Source organism: Anomaloglossus baeobatrachus, chromosome 6 (assembly GCF_048569485.1).
Source record: "Anomaloglossus baeobatrachus isolate aAnoBae1 chromosome 6, aAnoBae1.hap1, whole genome shotgun sequence".
Classification (NCBI taxonomy): domain Eukaryota; kingdom Metazoa; phylum Chordata; class Amphibia; order Anura; family Aromobatidae; genus Anomaloglossus; species Anomaloglossus baeobatrachus.
In genome coordinates, this window is record NC_134358.1 from 256,934,238 (window position 1) to 256,951,916 (window position 17,679).

The window sequence follows — 17,679 nt, forward strand, 5'->3', positions numbered from 1 at the left end:
TATATATATATATATATATATATATATATATATATATACACATACATACATACACACACACACACATATATACACACATATATGTATATATATATACATATATATTATATACACACACATATATATATATATATATATATACACATATATATTATATATATATCATAAGTCAATAGTCAAAACTTTATATTTATATGCATGTACAGAGCCTTGCAAAATTATTCATACCCAGTGAACATTTCTTAATTTATGGCTAGAACGTGGAAAAAATGAAGTGGGGTATTTTAAGTGATATACCAACACAGAGTAGGAAGTATTTGTGAAGTATACAGAGAAAATATACAAAAAAAAAAAAATAATCTGAAAATACTTTATAGGACCACCTTTCGCCACAATTACTGCTGCAAGTCTATTAACCCCCTTCCGCAGTGACAATTTTCAGTTTTTGCGCTCTAATTTTTTTTCCTCCCCTTCTTCCAAGGGCCATAACTTATTTTTCTGTCAACATAGCCATATGGGGGCTTGTTTTTTGGCAAGAAGAGTTGTGCTTTTGAATGACACCATTAATTTTGCCATATACAGTCATATGAAAAAGTTTGGGCACCCCTATTAATGTTAACCTTTTTTCTTTATAACAATTTGGGGTTTTGCAACAGCTATTTCAGTTTCATATATCTAATAACTGATGGACTGAGTAATATTTCTGGATTGAAATGAGGTTTATTGTACTAACAGAAAATGTGCAATCTGCATTTAAACAAAATTTGACCGCTGCAAAAGTATGGGCACCTCAACATAAAAGTGACATTAATATTTTGTAGGTCCTCCTTTTGCAAAAATAACAGCCTCTAGTAGCTTCCTGTAGCTTTTAATGAGTTCCTGGATCCTGGATGAAGGTATATTTGCCCATTCCTGTTTACAAAACAATTCCAGTTCAGTTAAGTTTGATGGTCACCGAGCATGGACAGCACGCTTCAAATCATCCCACAGATTTTCAATGATATTCAGGTCTGGGGACTGGGATGGCCATTCCAGAACATTGTAATTTTTCCTCTGCATGAATGCCTGAGTAGATTTGGAGTGGTGCTTTGGATCATTGTCTTGCTGAAATATCCATCCCCTGCGTAACTTCAACTTCGTCACTGATTCTTGCACATTGTCAAGAATCTGCTGATACTGAGTTGAATCCATGCGACCCTCAACTGTAACAGCATTCCCGGTGCCGGCATTGGCCACACAGCCCCAAAGCATGATGGAATCTTACTGTGGGTAGCAAGTGCTTTTCTTGGAATGCCGTGTTTTTTTGCCTCCATGCATAACGCCTTTTTGTATGACCAAACAACTCAATCTTTGTTTGTTTTGACCAATGCACATTGACACCATCTGCAGCAAGATGATGCTGCAGGTCTTTGGAGGTGGTCTGTGGATTGTCCTTGACTGTTCTCACCATTCTTCTTCTCTGCCTTTCTGATATTTTTCTTGGCCTGCCACTTCTGGGCTTAACAAGAACTGTACCTGTGTTCTTCCATTTCCTTCCTATGTTCCTCACAGTGGAAACTGACAGTTTAAATCTCTGAGACAACTTTTTGTATCCTTCCCCTGAACAACTATGTTGAATAATCTTTGTTTTCAGATCATTTCAGAGTTGTTTTGAGGAGCCCATGATGCCACTCTTCATAGGAGATTCAAATAGAACAACTTGCAAGTGGCCACCCTAAATACCTTTTCTCATGATTGGATACACCTACCTAAGAAGTTTAAAGATCAATGAGGTTACAAAACCAATTTAGTGCTTTAGTAAGTCAGTAAAAAGTAGTTAGGAGTGTTCAAATCAAGAAATTGATAAGGGTGCCCATACTTTTGCACCGGTCAAATTTTGTTTAAATGCGGATTGCACATTTTCTGTTAGTACAATAAACCTCATTTCAATCTAGAAATATTACTCAGTCCATCAGTTATTAGATATATGAAACTGAAATAGCTGTTGCAAAAACCCAAATTGTTATAAATAAAAAAGGTTAACATTAATAGGGGTACCCAAAACTTTTTCATATGACTGTATTGTATTGGAAAAGGGGGGGTGGGGGTGCGTTCCAAAAGGCAGTGAAATTGCAAAAAATATCATGTGGATTCCAAACATACCTTTAATTGTGAGAACAGATATATACTGTATGAAATACAGGAAAGTTTGTGAAATGCACTATTAGATATTCCGTTGCACCTCTCATCTAATAAATGGGTCGGGTTTTGCTAGTTATTCCTACCCCTGTCTGCCTGCATGTCCTTCCAGGCAGGCAAATGGGCTGGAAGACCTAGCAAAACCCGACCCACCTATTAGATATTCCGTTGCACTTCTCCTCAAATAACAGTGTATTTGACAAACTTTACTTGCCTGTACATTAAAAATTGTACATCCGATCTCACAATTTAAGGTATGTTTAGGATCGACATAATAGTGCCAGTATAGCACAGACTTAAGTTTAGATAAGAAAATCCTTGGGGTGGTTGGTTCTCTTTAAAATAAATGCAGGTCACAATTTTCAAATTTATATTTTTAAAATGGTAAAAAAAAAAAAATAAAATGTATCATTTCCTTTTACACTTCATAAACACGTGCTACTTAGTGTTGGTATATCAGAAAACCCATTTAAGTTTGCAGGTTTAACATGAAAAAAAAATGTGGAAAAGTTCACAGGGAATGAATACTTTTTTTTTTTTGACCAATAAATTTTATTGATTTTTAACAATAAAAATTGAACATACATGTTATGAGTTATTTTGTCCAGTTGGTTATCCTTAATAGTAAAGATTATCCATTCCCAGTCATGGGCATGAATACTTTTTAAAGGCACTGCACATACAGCTGTCATTGTCATAATTTTGTGACAAAGGAACTCAACTTTAAATAATTTCAAACGGTTTTCCCTTAAACTGCCCACAATAAACCCTGATCGCATCAAAACAGGTATGCTATACCGAGCTAGGCAGGGTAAGGAAAACTAAAATCCTTATTATCCTTATTATAAGTTATTGTGGATTCATGTGGTCATTTAGGTACTCTGTCTCGTAAGCTTTGAAACCTCTTCAATATTAACCCCTTCAGCCCCAGAGCGCTTTCCGTTTTTTCTGGGTTTTTGTTTTGCTCCCCTTCTTCCGAGAGCCATAACTTTTTTATTTTTCCGTCAATCCTGCCATATGAGGGCTTGTTTTTTGCGGGACGAGTTGTACTTTTAAATGAAACCATAAGTTGTACCATACAGTGTTCTGGAAAACAGCAAAAAAATTCCAAGTATGGAAAAACTGCAAAAAAAGTGTGATCTTACAATAGTTTTTTGGGTATTTTATTCACCATGTTCACTATATGGTAAAACTGATGTGTCGCTGTGATGCCTCAGGTTGGTGTGAGTTGGTAGACACCAAACATGTATAGGTTTACTTGTATCTAAAGGGGTTAAAAAAAAAATTGCAAGTTTAAAAAAAATGGCGCACGTTTTGCGCCATTTCCCGAAACCTGTAGTGTTCTCATTTTTCGGGATCTATGGCTCAGTGCCGGCTTATTTTTTGCGTCTCGAGTTCAATTTTGTACAGATGCTACGTTTTGATCGCCTGTTATTGCATTTTGCAAAAAACTTGCGACGACCAAAAAACGTAATTTTGGCATTTGGAATTTTTTTGCCGCTACGCAGTTTACTGATCAGATTGATTTTATATTTTGATAGATCGAACATTTCTGAATGCAGCGATACCAAATACGTGTATATTTTTTTATTTTTTTAACGCTTTAATTTTCAATGGGGCGAAAGGGGGGTGATTTGAACTTTTAGGTTTTTTTATTTTTAAAAACTTTTTTTTAACCTTTTGTTTTTATTTTAATAGTCCCCCTAGGGGGCTATAGCGATCAACAATCCGATCGCTCTGCCCTGTCTGTAGATCCCAGCTACAGAGCAGAGATCTGCATGCAGATATGCTGCTTTACTGTCAGTGTTGGCCCTATGCCGGCACTGAGAGAAAGTGACTTATGTTAGCTACAGGTGTCATCACATGACCCCGTGCTACCATGGCAACCACTGGAAGTCACGTGATTGCGCACGTGACTTCCGGTGGTGGCGGCGGCAAGTAAAAGTAATGGCCGCGCACATATACATCTCGCTGCCAGATTTTGGCAGCGAGACGTAAGGGGTTAAAAGTTGCGGGTGGAACGCAATTCCACTCGTAACTTGCAGGCACACATGTCAGCTGTTGAAATCAGCTGATGTGTGTGTGGATCACCGCGGCCTTCCCGTGACAGGCGGCGGCAATGATAGTGACACGATCCATGACATACCCAGTACGTCATGGGTCGTTAAGGGGTTAAAATATGAAGCAGTTTACGGACATCGCACTACCAATAGCGAATACGAAACAAAGTAAGCTTTCATGTCTCGATATCACAACACCATGTATGAAGCTGCATTAAGGCATGTAAAGCAAGCGTGGGGCTTTACTGAACCTCTATATGGCTCCACTGTATGCTTAAAGGGGTTTTAAACAGAAGCGGATGAGAATTTAGTCAATGTGACTGCAACTAAACAAATCATATACTTGCTATGTGACTGCCCTCTGGCGCTGGGGGTAAAAGGAAAATTTTAAGTATGTACATTGCACATGGTCATGATTCAGTCCAAAAGTTTGGACACACTTCATTCAAAGAGGGTTTTTCTTTTCATGACTCTGAAAATTGTAGCTTCACATTGAAGGCATCAAAACTATTTATTAACACATGTGGAATGAAATACTTAACAAAAAAGTGTGAAACAACTGAAAATATGCCTTATATTCTAGGTTCTTCAAAGTAGCCACCTTTTGCTTTGATTACTGCTTTGCACACTCTTGGCATTCTGTTGATGAGCTTCAAGAGGCGGTCACCGAAAATGATTTTCACGTCACAGGTGTGCCCTGTCAGGGTTAATAAGTGGGATTTCTTGTCTTATAAATGGGGTTGGGACCATGAGTTGTGTTGTGCAAAAGTCTGGTGGATACACAGCTGATAGTCCTACTGAATAGACTGTTACAATTTGTATTATGGCAAAAAAAAAAAAGCAGTAAAGTAAAATGAGTGGCCATCATTATTTTAAAAAATGAAAGTCAATCAGGTCCGAAAAATTGGGAAAACTTTGAAACTGTCCCCAAAAGCAGTGGCACTGGACCGCAGAGTGAAGGCAAAAGGGTGAACAAGTGCTATGCATCTCTGGGAACTCCTTCAAGACTGTTGGAAGACCATTTCCGGTGACTACTTCTTGAAGCTCATCAATAGAATGCCAAGAGTGTGCAAAGCAGTAATCAAAAGCAAAAGGTGTCTACTTTGAAGAACCAAAAATAGAAGACATATCAGTTGTTTCACACTTTTTTGTTAAGTATTTCATTCAACATGTGTTAATTCATAGTTTGGATGCCTTCAATGTGAATCTACAATTTTCAGAGTCATGAAAATAAAGAAAACTCTTTGAATGAGAAGGTGTGTCCAAACTTTTGGTCTGTACTGTATAATATGTATGTTTATCTACTATATAAAGCTGAATGTGTGTGTGTGTATGTGTGCATGTGTGTGTGCGTGTGTGTGTGCGTGTATGTGTGCATGTGTGTGTGCGTGTATGTATGTGTGCATGTGTGTGTCCGGGATTGGCATCTGCACCGTCGCAGCTACAGCCACAAAATATTGCCCACTCACACGTCTGGACCCCGAGAGCGTCATAGGCTATGTTTTGAGGGGAAATTTTAACCCCGTGCTTTACAGTTATTCGCCAAAAAACCTGCCTCCATTACAGCGAATGGAGCTGGGAGCCACAGTGCAACCAGAACTTCAGAAGAATGCGCAGCCACGCCCTTATATGGAATGTTGGCGTGTCACAATACAGCCAGGGAAAGAGACAGACACAGGGAAAGAGACAGAGACAGACACAGGGAAAGAGACAGACACAGGGAAAGAGACAGACACAGGGAAAGAGACAGACACAGGGAAAGAGACAGACACAGGGAAAGAGACAGACACAGGGAAAGAGACAGACACAGGGAAAGAGACAGACACAGGGAAAGAGACAGACACAGGGAAAGAGACAGACACAGGGAAAGAGACAGACACAGGGAAAGAGACAGACACAGGGAAAGAGACAGAGATAGATAGACAGACAGGGAAAGAGATAGAGAGACAAAAAGATAGATAGAGAGAGAGAGACAGACAGAGAATGGGAGAGAAACAGAGAGACCGTTAATATCCCGGGCGTTAATACATTCTATTTATACATTCTATCCCGGGAATGTTAATACATTCTATTTTGTTAACAACAGTTATTAACCCGGGCGAAGCCGGGTAGTACAGCTAGTGTGTGTATATATTGTGTATATATCATTGGCTAAAAGGTTAACAAGATCTGTTTGTGGCATAGTTTAAGATGTGAATATAGAGGAGAAAGATTTTTGGGGATATTCTGTCTCTCAAAACCAGCAGAAGAATATAAAAATGGTCTTACTTCCTTCTATATGAGCTTGTGGATTCTTGTATAGATGTTCAATCCTCCCGGTGTTGAAAGAGCTTGATCGACGTACAATGCCGTGCACCTGTGAATGACAAACCACAAAACATGGCTCATCCCTTGTGACTGACAAGTCCATATAGTCAGTCGTCTTGGAATGTGTGAAATCACTCCTGCAAGGTAGTGCTGAAGATGGCAGTTTTTAGGCTTTCTTCTCCCTTTTTGTGGCTTTACAAACTAACTACGCATTGTAAGATTAAAATAAACAAATTCGGTGTCCAAGCTGCCAACAGAATAAAAACGAGCGATGGCTCGAGAGTTGAAAGTTTTTTTTAGTATACAACTATGACTGCACACAAGTACACGAGATATCAGTTCTAGGAATTTAGCCTTCTCTGAATACATGCTTATAAAAAAAGGCGATAAAGTCTAGCTATGATTCCCATTGATTTGTACATGTAAATGGTATACATTGAGATAAATATAATAGACCCCACTAGGGAAGAACAAACAAAGAAGGAATTCATCTGTTGGAAACACCTATTTTTTCCCTTTCAAAAGCCCCGATTAAGTGTTCTCATCACTGGATTTTGTGTTGTGTTAGATATATGGCAATCACGTCCGGAGCAGCTCATGGACTGGCACCGTATCATCCTTCTGCAATGTGATGAAAGACTTCAGCCAGGGCTGACAGCAGGGAAACAGAGTGCCAGTAGGTTGGCACCGCAGAAATCATGCCCACAGCAAATGTTCAAAGACCCTCTGTGCAGTGTAGAAGCTGTCGCATTCTTTCCCTCCTGTTTTGTTCTCTCTCTTCTGAAAGAATGTTCATGGAGAAAGAAAAACTTGTCAACTGGTTAATCTGTGACAACAAGTATTAATGCAAGGACTGATGAAAGCTGGGGTTGTCTGCTGCTAATACAGGTGTAATATAAACATTATGACAAGCCAAAATGTGTGCAAAAGGGATAATCCGGCTAAGAATGCGAGATAAGATGATCTTTACGTCTTCACACAGACAGTTAACTGTTTCAAGACAACTCAAAGAAGTCATCATCGACAAATGAGAGTTTAAAGGGATCTAAAGCTCAAAGCATGGTGGCCAAAAAGTGATAAGTACTACTAGGGGCAGGGAAGGTTATTTTTACTAACTGAAACTCAAACTAATTTTCGTTTGTTGCTTTGATGTTGTGTATTTATTAAAAAAAATAAAAAAAAAAATAATTATATATTACATGCAACCCGATCATATTAAAATTTGTCATAAGGCTGCGTTTACACGTTGCAGCTGTATTGTGGGGTTTTTTGCCACACTCTAAACAGAACAATTTTTGTGCCAACATTTTGTAAAAAAAAAAAACAAACAAAAAAAAAAAAAATATTAAAAAAATTTGGTGGCAGTGTGTGAATATAGGCTAAAACTTTTTAAAAGTTAACCAAAAACTTAAGGAAACTCCTGTAACTTTAAGGTTCAAAATGAAGAGACTTTTTCCAAGGCAGTATTTCCAGGAAAACATGATTACGGTAAAAAAGGCATAACTGCAGAGTCTCGATGAGTGTGGCTCCAGTCATGGACGGTTAACATGTTGCTAAGGAAGGTCAGTTACTCTATTTTGTAACACAGCAGCAGCTATGTGGAGTGTCCAAACAGCAATTTCAGGGAGTAAATAACCTTAAAAACATAATGTATTCTCTCCCATGCTCTGTTTTATCTAAAAAATTCCCACTTTTCCACCAGAATCATAGAGAAGCCCCAGTAGAGTGCATATTAGGCTGGCCATGCCATTTGGTGGGCCACATTATAATGTGCTGTCTTGTTCCCATGAGAATGTGTGCTTTGCCTGCAAAGTATTTATCTCAATATAAAGAATAAGGCTGGGGAAACACAATGGATTTAGTTGCAATACAGGTTGCACAGTCAAAAATCACTATATGCTGCTACACTGTAACCCTGCAGGTGTTTGGCATCAAATTAGGTCACTCAAACTATCATGACAAGCAAGACACAAAAAGTCAGAAACATTTCTTCTTTCCTTTCAGATTTGATGGTTGTGGTCATGAAACCTTGCGTGAGACTGAAACCCCATTCAGCCGTAAAGCGCACCAATCAGCAGGATTTTCCTATACAACCTGAAGCCAGTGCTATACAGGCACCATCAGTCTGATTCTATACATACCTTTAGTTGTCAGCTCGGATGTATAGGTTTTGAAACACAAGCTAGGGGTGGAAATCACTATGAATACCCACCCCAGCTATCAGCTGATTGGCAGCTGCTGTCATTCAAAAAGCTGCTTATTTTACAAACTTTACTTGCTTGTGTTTCAAAACACATACATCCAAGCTGCCAACTAAAAGGTATGTATAGAATCAGCCTGATAGTGCCAGTATAGTACTGGCTTTTGAACTTTATTGGTTTAAGTTTTTCAGATTTTTAAAAAAAATGTTCCCACTTTTTTAAATTGATTTTACTTAGGTGACTTATGTCTGCACTGTCAGATTGCTGCAGCACCATTCTGATCAGCAGAAATGATGATCTCCTGCGAGTGCCGAATCTGCTGGCATTCACAGGAAGTGAGTCATGACAGTGTCCAGGGTCATCAGCTGACTCTGCCCGTAATGACAACCCATTGACGCCTCATGATTGAGTGAGGCGCCAACCAATGGTGGCGGGAAAACGCATGTTTCCCACCAGAGCATGTTAGATCGCGCTGTTAAACCATGGCCGCGCTAAGGTTGGAGTCACATTAGCGTATTGCATCCGATGTGAGAGCAACGGACGCGATATGCTAATGACCCCCGGCTTAGGCTCTGCTGCGAGCCTGAGCCAAGTGTCATGCGACTGTGACATGATCTTGCGATCAAGTCCCAGCTGCCAAGGTGAGGGAGGGGTTAAATCTCCTCAAACATTGTCAGCCTGTACGGATATCGCACTGCACTTTGATAACATCCGAGTGCAGTCCGATGTTTCTCTCGCACCCATAAACTTGTATGGGTGCAAGTGACATGGCTCTCGCAGACACTGGCAGCACGCTGCCATTTTTTCCTCAGTCCGTTTAGGACTGAGGAAAAACTTACAGATGTGAGCTGCAGCATTGTCTTATATGGAGCCGAGGGCAATGCAAGATTTTCTCACATTGCACTCATGCGAGTCATATGCAAGTGTGACTCTAGCCCTAGGGGTTAACAGGCACGGGTGGCTCTCCAATCCATCCACACCTGTTAGCTGCACGTCGATTGATTAGACCAGCAGACATGTATGGGGAAAACTGGGCTCACCGCATGACCCCATAAGGGAGGAAGGGAGACCTAGGACGTATTTATATATTATATATATATATTTTATATCTAATATATAAAGCTCAGTGTGTGTGTGTGTTTGTGTGTTTGTGTGTGTGTGTGTGTGTCCGCTAAAGGAATCCACACCGTCGGATGTACAATCACGAAATTTTGCACAGACACTCCATGTGACTCAGGGAACGTCATAGACTATGTTTGGGCGGGAAAATTTAACCCCGTCCTTTCCAGTTACTCTACAAAAATCCTGCCTCCATTAATCTGAATGAAGCTGGGAGCTCCTGGCTATAAATAGCAACTGTCGGTGGTTGCTATAGGAACAAAATAAACTGTTCGTATACGAAGCTTATGTGTGAGGTAAAAAGAAGTTGCTGGTGAGACTGATAGAGAGACAGCCGGGCAAAGAGACAGCCAGATACAGAGATAGAAACCGACAGACTGATGGGAATACAGACAGAGATAGAAACAGACAGACAAGGAAAGAGACAGACAGCGAGAGACAGACAGCGACTGGGAGAGAGACAGAGAGACAGTTACTATCCCTGGCCCCCCCCGGGTACTACAGCATACATATTATAATATATCTATCAAATTTGCTTATGTCGCCATAACTTTACTTTGCACTTGGAGCTGTGCGAGTGCTTGCTTTTTGCAGAGTGACCAGATGTTTTTGTTGATGCTATTTTTGAGGTTAATATGACATTTAATACTGCATTTTTCTGAGACGCTGCAGTGATAACCATGTGGATGCCCAAGTGGAGAAACACCAAGGCTATGTGCCCACGATGGTCTTTTGTTTAGTTTTTGAAACTGCACATTTTCGCAAGATCTTACAGTTCTAGCCAAGTGAACATGATTTATAGAAATATAATTGCCACTGTGCTGCTCTTTGTTTTGTTTTTTTAAACGCCAAATAAACTGACCTGTGATACGCATTTAAAATCTGCAGCACAGCAATTTCTCTATCGGGTACACAGAGGTTTTTAATGCAGTTATTCCCCATAGACTTGCATTAGATGCAAAAAATCCGCAGGGAAGAAGGGAGGGGAACCCCCCCGCTCCAAAAAAAAAAAAAAAAGATGCTAAGTATGTCAATAAAATTTTTGTCAAAGCCAAATACCAGGGAGTATCAAAAACAAGAGTGGCTTTATTTAATTTATGAAACACCAATAAGAAAAACGCAATTTAAAAAAAAAAAAGTTAAAACACACAAAAACGCAATGAAAGAAAAAAGAACCCAATGTAACCCCTTAATGACATTTGATGCAAGCGTCTGCACGATCACCGCTGGGAATTTGGCATAAGTGATAGCCGAACTCCGGTTGTCACAGCCAAGGACAGTCTCCGTGTAGTATATGGTGCTCCTTCCCTTGTTAGCTTTACACGGTGTCTGAAAAGTAGTTCCTGATTACATGTAGTGTATTAGCGGAGTCAGGAGAAATTGCACAACAAACTGTGCGGTCTATTTTTTCCTATTAAAACATAAAAATTAAAAATATATATAAAATTCTGTGAGGCATATGTGGTGTCAATATGTTTACTGTAGCCACATATTAATCCATTGGAGGGAGGGGGGGGGGTGTAGTTTGTAAAGTGGGGGTCACTTATGAGGGGTCTTGTTATGGTCATATAGCATCTCACAAGGGATAAAAGGTAACAAAAAAAAAACAAAAAAAAAACTGCAACTAACCCTGTCCTTTCCTGTACAGACTAGAGATCCCAACTCTGCAGTTTCCTAGTGGTTTCTGCACAAGTTGGAATAGTAGCCTTGAGCACAGAATAATCCATGACAACTCGGGCCTATGCTGCCTGATTGGCCGTTGAGTTCGTCACATTCCTTCTAAAGAACCGGAGGGCAGAGCAGAGCGCAAATTACCAACAGAAGGGAAGGTATACTGGAGTAGAAAGTGATCCCAGAGTGAGCAAGATCAAACAAAATACAAGAAAGGGTGTATACTTCTAAAAAATAAGCCGTTTACTTACTGACAACAAGCAGAAGGAGTGAAGAACAAACAGCAGAGAGCGGTAACCTCACTGGTCCTCCACTGACTGGCGGAAACTAAGCAGCAATATACCTGGACTTCAAAATGACAATATCACCAGTAGGAAATACCAGCAGCGGGAAGTATTTAATTTTGCACCCGAAAGGTGATTGGACAGACAAAATGAGTAACTGAATACACCCAACACTCTAACAGAACTAAATTTACCACCAAAGTAAAACGTGTCACGAAGAAGTATGCTCAGAATCACCTGGATCCGTTGGAGCATTCCAGAGTTATTACCTCGTAAATTGACACTGTTCAGAATGGTAACATTTGGCCTGGTCAGGAAGGTTAAAAAAAGGCTTGGGGGGGGGGGGTGTGAAGGGGCTACATAGGTAAGAAAATCTGCAACAGCAAAAATTCAACAAAAGCTCATTGTGGGAATATAGCCTTATAGTCGCAACCACGTGCACCGAGTGGGTGATTGGTCACAGGTGTACCAAAATATGTCCTCATATCCAGCCTCATTTAAAAAAAAAAAAATATTTTATTTATATATATATATATATATATATATATATATATATATATATATATATATATATATATATATATATATATATATATATATATATATATATATATATATATATATACACATATATATATATATACATATTATATATATATATTTTATAATTATTATTATGTACAGTTTTCATCTTTTATTCCCCTACTTTGCTTGGACATGGTTCATGCTCATTATACAGGAATAAAACCAGCATGTCACCATTACTGAAGGTAGTGCAGAAACTTCTTTAATACAACAATCAGAGCAGAACAAGGATTCCTTGACAATTGGGACTATTTAATTGAGGTGGGGAGGGGGGAAACTCATAATTTCCCCCTCCTAAAACAATAAAGCTACTTTCACACATCAGTTTTTTGCAATCAGCGTGGGGGCATGTCTGACTGCATCCAATCATAGGCGCCGGTGGGCGGGGAAAGCAGTGAATACGAGATTGAATAATGGGCAGCCGGCATTTTCAAATCAGGAGAAGCAGTGTGACAGCCGTGCAGCGCCGCGCCAGTGATCAGTGAGTGGGAGAGTGAGAGTGAGGCTGGGGCCACACGGGGCACTACTGTCATGCTCGCATCTTACTCAGCTCGCGCTGGCAGCACAGCAGGAGCAGAGTGTCATGCGAGTGTCCCTGCGTCTGCGGTCCGACCGTGCGAGCGGACCACAGCTGCAGGGGGCGGGCCGGCTCTCAGGAGGGGCAGGCCAGCACGGAGGATGGGGAAGGTGGGATTTCTCTCCCTCTCTCCTCCGTAGCCGGTTATTGCGATTCTCGCTCTGCACGCACGGTACACCGGTGTACCGCGAGTGCAGTGTGATTTTTCTCTCGCCCGATTCACTTGAATGGGGGAAAGAGAAAAAAGTCTCTCATTGCACTCGCAGCATGCGGCGATTGTTTTCTCGGTCCGATTAGGGCTGAGAAAATAAATCGCTCATGTGCGCTGACACACAGGCTAGAATTGGTCCGAGTGGAATGGGATGTTTTATCGCACTCCACTCGCATGAGAGAGCGAGAGAGCAAGAGAGTGAGCGATTGATTTTCTGCCAAGAAATGAATTTATATCACTTCCGGGCATGCTCAGAAGTAAAAACCGAATCCGGTACATGCCTCCGGTATTTGATGCACCGGATTCGGCGTGCATAGACTTTCATTATGCACCATGCCGCACAGCGCCGCACCCGGCGTGATGCGGTTTTTTGTCAGAGACAAAAAACGTTACAAGAGACGTTCCATCCGGCTGCCGCATTAGCCAATTACGATGGAACCGGCAAAATCCGGATGCAACGCAAGGCCATCAGGCACAATCCGGCACTAATACAAATCAATGGGGATAAAACTGATCCAGTGCCGGATCCATTTTAACCGTTCTTTTCCAAATTGTGCCTGATGGAAAAAAAACTGATGTGTGAAAGTAGCCTAAGGCAAAATATCTACTTTGCCAAAGTAACTGCATCTAGAACTTGCTGCAATTCCAGATACAGGTCTATAATGTATCAAGCATGTGTCCAGAAGTGATGAATGTTTACTAGAGAATAAAGTAACAAGATGGTGGGGGGGGGGGATTTAGATAGAAAAGGCTAACCATGAAAAAAAAAAAAAAAAAAAAAAAAAAACAAACTTACAGCTTGTCTAATGTATTTTGTCTATGTGAAGGAAGATAAATAACTAGTTGAAAAATTAACTTTTCTCTAACATTTTATTGGAGTTGAAATATTACCAGTGTTTTGACACTATAGTACCCAATTTTAGAAGGAGCACCTAATTTATCTTTACAGAACAGATTAGTGTCCCCCCTCCCCTCAATCCAGATGGGAATATTTAATTGTCCAAGAGACAAATCCATCAGCTTGCACAACTTATCTCTGTTTCAACCTCAAATGAACAGTCATCGTTGCCAGAAGTAGCGATTTTGTACTTTCCCAGCCACTAAGTCTCCTAATATCTGATCCTAAACAGAAGCTGGAATACTGGTGTGCAACAGAGCTGGCTGCCCTTTATAACCCTAGATTTGCTAGAGAAAGCAAGGGTTACAGTTCAGTCACTTATTTATTGGTTTCAACATTGAAAGTGAAATTCTGGCCTTCACGCAATTATATAGATAGCTGAGCAACTTTAATACTTTGTTTTATTGCTTTTTTTCTATTATTATTTCAAACCAATTTATATGCTTATCTCTCGATTTATATTTACAGCTATGATCAAAGGGTTAATTTGCAAAACAATAAGTTATCCACTATCCATAGAATAGTAAACCACTTACTGGTCAACATTGGACCTCCACATGAGACAATCATCAGGGCGCTGGAATCCAAGAAACTGACTCTGGTAAATAATAAATTGGCTCAGTCTTTGGTTTGATCAATTCAATGACATTGTTATAGAAGTCTTTTGGTTTGCGCAAATGCAATTTTAAAAAGATCATGGGAACATGACTAAATTTTTTTTTTTTTTACAGACGGACAAGGTTTTCTCCTTCCAATCCAAAACCATCAAATTTGTTCAGTTGATGTTCAATGTTATGACCAAACAAGTAGACAGTTAACATGCTAACTGAGGCCTTTAGAGTCTGAGCTGTAGCTCATGGGTTTTAAAGGGATTGTCAACGGCTCGGACAACCCCTTCTGAATCGCTATATTTCCCCTACAAAAAAACACATCCTTCTGACACTGTTCTAGTAGTATCCGCAATGGCTCTCCTGGGGGAATCACATGACACTGTTAAACCACATGATCCCTGCGGTCAATCAGCGCTGACTTCTCCCTACTTCTGATGCAATTAAATTCCTGAAGTGACAGCTGCTCTTACTTTGTCCAGATGTCTGAAGGAGGGGAGAGTGAAACCAGGCTGAAAGGTTGCATGGGTAACAAGACAATGTCACGCGATCTCGGGAGAGCCAGTGCTAACGATACTGGAACTACAAAATGTACCAAACTGTGAGCATGATTATTATTTTATGGGGTGAAAACAAAAAGGGGTTGAGAAGGGGTAGTCCACTAGTCGACAAAACCTTTAATTTCTATGAGTACTGCCTTTTCTGATGTATAGGTGTAGTTGCTGGGATGCAGACTCCTGAGAAAATGGTCAATTATCTTGAACGCTTTCTAGTCATAAATTTATTTTTGTTACTACAGAACAGGGGTGGGGAACCTCCGGCCCACGTGGCAGTGCTCGGTCCCCCACCGTGGTCTTGCCGGACATCGACCTTTAAATCCCCACATACGAGTACCAATGGGTTCTCACACTTGCCAGTGCACGCGTGCTCAGGACTGACTTTGTGGGCAGGTTTAGCGCTCTGTGCTTCCGTCCCACAGCAGCTTCACAGCTTCCAACAGTGTGCCCAGAGCCCACCGTCCGGTGCTGTGTGCCCCCCTCTCCCCCGGTCTGTGTAGCACCCAGACTGTTCTGTGTACCATCCCCCCAGTGTTGTGTGCTCCCAATGCTGTGCATCACCCCAGATTTGTGTTCCCCTAGTGATATCTGTGCAACACCCCCCCCCCACCCCCAGGTTTGTGTGCCCCCCAGTGACACCTCTCCATTATTAATCCCTGGGCTTGATACTAGCTGTCAATTCACAGCTGACATCAACCCAAAATATATAGCCCAGATTGTCATTCGAGACCAGGGTAAAAATCGAGAAGAGCCGGGTAAAGCGCCAGAATTGGGGCTTCTAATGTGATATGCCACTTCTGGGACAGCTGTGCGCTGGTATTTTTAGGCTGGGAAGGGCCAAATAACCATGGAACTCCCCAGCCTGATAACAGCCAAGGTAAAAGCAGACAGCCAGGGGCTGGTATAAAAAATAGAGGGGACCCCATACAGTTTTTTCCTCATTTATACAATTAAAATAAATAAATAAAATAAAATTGTATGGGGTCCCCTCTATTTTTGAAAACCAGCTAAGCTAAAGCAGACAGCTGTCTTCTTTACCTGCACTGGTTATCAAGACTAAGGGAATCCCGTGAACTTTTATTTTGTTCACAGCAGTATCTAGACATCCTCCCAATGCCGAAAAACTTGTTGACTGGCTGTGCTGCAGCCTTTCAAACTTTAATCAGCACCAGATTTCAGGTTTGCGCACCAGACACTAGGTGTCCGATGTGAACTTTTAACTTTACAGTTTGGATTCGGTCATCCCGGCTCATCCACTGTGATATGTTTCTCCCCACCCAAACAAAGTGTGTGGTATATTTCATGCCATTTTATCACAGAACCACGCATATAGACTGTTAGTTGCTACTGGTCATAACGATGGATACCCAAGGTTCTTCAATCACTTGGACATAAGGGAAGCGACCTAGTGAATCAGAAGAACTAAACTACATTACTATGTGGAGGCATTTGCCAATATTGCACCTACTACATATTGGGATAGGATCTTGGAGATGGGAATTCCCCTTTAACAAATTTTGGTTGTGACACACACACACACACACACACACACACACACACACACAACTAATGACATTAAAGGGAACCTGTCAGGTCAAAAAAGCGTTATAACCTACAAGCAGGAACATGTGTGAGCTAGTAACCCCTTCCTACCCATCCCTGTGTTGTATTATTGTGTAATATGAAAGTAATAAGTTTTATTACTTACATATTCCCTATGTAAATGAGCAGGTCTCTAGCCCCATGGGTGTCGAATCGCCCCGTGCGCGTTTGCATACTTTACATGGTATTATGCCCCTGTGGGCGTGATACCATGTATTTACATGAGCGAAATCATGTCTGCTCCTTCAGAATCCCGCGCATGTGCACTTACCATTCTCGCCGCCTTCACATCCTGGTGTTTAGTTGCCAGGTTCGAACACGCGCTGTGTATTACTGGAACTAGCAGGAGCCTTCTGAGCATGCACAGCATGCACAGCCAACAAGGAACCAGGATAAGGAGGCGGCGAGAATGGTAAGCACGCATGAGCGGGATTCTTAAGGAGCAGATGTTACCGTCGCTCATGTAAATCCATGGTACCACACCCACAGGGGCATGATGCCATGGAAAGCATGCAGACGCGATGCGACGGCCATGGGTCTAGAGACCCTGCTCATTTACATAGAGAATATACAAGTAATAAAGCGTACTAAATACTACAACATGGGGATGGGTAGGAAGGGGTTACTAGCTCACGCATGCTCCTGCTTGAAGGTTATAACACTTTTTTGACCTGACAGGTTCCCTTTAAAAACCAAAATAGTCCAAAATGTATGTGGCTCACTGCGGGGGGAGGGGTGAAGCCGTTGAATCAAGGGCACTGTTTCCGCTGCAGGAAGCCGGCAGTGGCAGAAGTGGGGCAAATACATGTCTCTGCCATTAA

At 41.1% G+C, this 17,679-nt stretch overlaps 1 protein-coding gene across 1 annotated transcript in view; it reads right to left on the reverse strand.

Annotated features, from left to right (window-relative positions):
* Positions 1 to 17,679, reverse strand: part of GMDS (GDP-mannose 4,6-dehydratase) — an 899,211-nt gene that overhangs the window by 737,560 nt on the left and 143,972 nt on the right. Inside the window, exon 4 of the mRNA XM_075316493.1 lies at positions 6,507 to 6,594. Within this exon, the coding sequence (XP_075172608.1) occupies positions 6,507 to 6,594 (88 nt within the window). The remainder of the gene's footprint in view (positions 1 to 6,506; positions 6,595 to 17,679) is intronic.